Source organism: Wolffia australiana, chromosome 14 (genome assembly GCF_029677425.1).
Source record: "Wolffia australiana isolate 7733 chromosome 14, ASM2967742v1".
NCBI classification, from domain to species: Eukaryota; Viridiplantae; Streptophyta; class Magnoliopsida; order Alismatales; family Araceae; genus Wolffia; species Wolffia australiana.
In genome coordinates, this window is record NC_135848.1 from 1,703,346 (window position 1) to 1,706,395 (window position 3,050).

General features: G+C 39.6%; 1 protein-coding gene across 2 annotated transcripts; it reads left to right on the forward strand.

Moving 5' to 3' along the window:
* The first annotated feature begins 285 nt into the window (after positions 1 to 285).
* LOC144712261 (adenylyl-sulfate kinase 3-like) lies at positions 286 to 2,608 on the forward strand. Of its 2 annotated transcripts, none has more exons than XM_078586487.1 (8): positions 286 to 372; positions 671 to 903; positions 1,119 to 1,262; positions 1,360 to 1,509; positions 1,608 to 1,726; positions 1,967 to 2,051; positions 2,186 to 2,232; positions 2,315 to 2,608. In XM_078586487.1, the coding sequence occupies exons 1-8, from the start codon at positions 299 to 301 to the stop codon at positions 2,411 to 2,413; spliced, it is 951 nt and encodes a 316-aa protein (XP_078442613.1). In that variant the 5' UTR covers positions 286 to 298; the 3' UTR covers positions 2,414 to 2,608. The 2 variants fall into 2 exon arrangements, with proteins under 2 accessions (XP_078442613.1, XP_078442614.1); XM_078586488.1 differs by lacking the exon at positions 286 to 372 and adding an exon at positions 463 to 613.
* The last annotated feature ends 442 nt before the right edge of the window (positions 2,609 to 3,050 follow it).

Sequence of the window (3,050 nt, forward strand, 5' to 3'; positions counted from 1 at the left end):
ACAAGAGATTGATAATCCCCATCAAAATCCCTTTTTTTTTCTATCAAAATCTCTTTTTTTTGCTTGGTGTTTTGATTGAACTGCGCGTGATCAAGAGACAAAGAGAGAGATGGAGATATTAATCAGAGATCAAACCAAACCAAATTTAGGGTTTTGAACATAACCCAAATCAAAACAAGAGATTGATAATCCCCATCAAAATCCCTTTTTTTTCTATCAAAATCTCTTTTTTTTTCTTGGTACTTTGATTGAACTGCGCATGATCAAGAGAGAAAGAGACAGATGTTGCCATCTTGCGATGGGACAGGGACGGCTGGCTGGATCCGGCCAACAAACATGGATTATCAAATTGGCGTGGCGAATTCCAATTGGGTAAAATTTCTCTTCTCGTAACGTGTTCGTCGTCTTCTCCATTCAGATCTTGACGTGACCTACAAATCACCCCTGCCCACAGATCAAATCGTTCTCTTTCCCTTTCAGTTCCTCGCTGTCACTCTCTATCTCTCCCTTTCTCTCTCTAGATTTCTGGGTCTATATGGGCGACATTGGGTAATGGCGCTAGCGCAGGGAAATTGATTCGATCGTCATCTTCAGTGGTTGTTGAGATTTTGATGTGAGTTATGTTCGCCCCTGCGTTTCGGCTGCCTTGCCAATGTGCAATTTCTTGCAGGGTATCGCTTGTTCGTCCGTCTTTCGTTCGGATTGAAGCGGTGATCGGCGGAATGGAGCACAGGAAGGGGTTAAATTCTGAGAAAGTTGTGGGTTTTTTGGCTGAGGGTCGGTCGAAATCTGGGAAGTCGTTGGTTTTTGGGGAAGAGGAGATTGCCGTGGGCGGCGAGTCTCAATCGCTTCAAGACGAATGCGATTGCTCTATGATTGGCGTCCAGGAAAACATGGCCCATAGTATGTGAAATTTTGTGATCAATCCGTGGTCTTATTTGAAGATTATCGAAAATTTGCTCGTTGAAGCGCAAAACCCTTTCCTGATTTCTGTTGAATTCTTGTTTTTTATCATTGAGAATCATGGTTCGTTGTTCCTTTTTTTTTTGAGGATGAATGTTCATCAGTTTTTTCTCTATTTTTCTCCTGGTTTGATTGGAAATCTTCCTTTTTAACAGGATTGGGAAGACTGGCGATGATCTCTACGGTAGGAAGATCTACGAACATTAGATGGCATGAATGCCCTGTGGGGAAGATTGAGAGGCAGAAATTACTGGGCCAACGAGGATGCATTGTCTGGATCACTGGTCTCAGCGGTTCAGGTTTTGGATTATAAACTTAGCTTTTCTTCCTTAAATTCACTTCAAATTATCCTTTTTTTGAAGAAAAATCAAACGAAAATTAATATTTTTATGCCAGGTAAGAGCACACTGGCGTGCGCATTAAGCCGGGAACTGCACATGAGAGGCCATTTTTCCTATGTTCTTGATGGAGATAATCTCAGGCATGGCCTGAACAGTGATCTTAGCTTCGAAAAAGAAGATCGAGCAGAGAATGTGCGTAGAATCGGTAGGTTATCTCATCGGTTATATGAATCTGCAAACGTATATAATATCATCATGTTCAGTTTCTCAATTTTTTGAATTTTGAGAATTAATTATTTTCAGGGGAAGTAGCGAAGCTCTTTGCAGATGCTGGCGTGATCTGTATAGCCAGCTTAATTTCCCCATACAGAAAAGATCGTGATGCTTGCCGGGCTTCAATGCCAGAGGGCACCTTCATCGAGGTTCTCAAAGTTTTTTTATTACTTTATATAACTTCAGCATATTTTAACAAAACTGTTCAAATAAATAATTTGGTTGAACATGACTTTTCAGATTTTACTTCTTTTCGTTGTATTTTATATTAATTTGATTAATTTTGATAGTTATCTTTTCAAATCTTACTTCTTGTCGTATTTTATATTAATTTGATTATTTTAACAAAGAATTATAACATAAATATCAAAATTCAACATGAATATCAGGTCTTCATGGACATCCCGCTAGAAGTCTGTGAAGCCAGAGATGTGAAAGGGCTGTATGGGCTTGCAAGGGAGGGACAAATAAAAGGTAAAACTGCAAGCGATATTTTCTTTGAATTTGAAGAAAAAACCCAAAAAATGTATTTAGATAAGTATTAATTGCTGCTAATTTGGGTGCTTATTTTCTGATCTCTGCACTAAACCCGATAACTTTTGCATCAGGTTTTACCGGAATAGACGACCCGTATGAAGCACCATTGAATTGCGAGGTACAAACCTTGGTTCTTCGCTAAGTATTTTAATAACATTAATGATTTAAAATACTTGAGTTTATGTTATTCAATTTTCTAGGTTGTTATACGGCTCAAGGATGGGGTATGCCCTTCGCCTGCGGCTATGGCTGAGCAAGTCATATCTTACATGGAAGTCAACGGCTTTGTTCAGTCTTAAGTGGGCCGTTGACTTTGTGATGTCCACACCTCGTGGACCAAACGTCAAAGAAATGGGCCAGCTGGGCGCTTCTTAAGTGTGATGACGTCACTATTTGTGACGTTATATGTGGTGAAATAGAATCCTTGTTGACTTGTATGAGTCTAAAAGCTGTTGACTTTTTTTTTATAAAAAAAATTATGTGTTTTATGGGGATGGGTTGTTATGATGTGTCTCTGTCGCGATCATGCATAAATATTTCTCTTGCCGCTTTATATCTCTCTCTTCATATTCTTCTCTCCATCTCTCTCCTCTTCCTGGTCTTCATACACTTCTCCATTCTTTCTATCTTTTTCTACCATCTCTCTCTCTCTCTACTAGTCTTCTTCATCTCTCACTCTCATATCATGTTCTTCTCTCTCTCCCACACTTTACCCCTCTTTTCCTCTCTCTCTCTCTCCTTTCCATCTTTCTCTCTCTTTCTTTCTGTTCTTCACCCTCTTTTTCATCTTATCCATCTTTTTCTACCATATATCTCTCTCTCCATCAGTCTGTCTCCCTCTCACACTCTCTTCTCTCCATCGCAGTCTCGTATCTGTTCTTCTCTCTCTCCTAATCTCTGTCCCTCTTTTCCTCTCTCTCTCTCTCCTCTGCATGT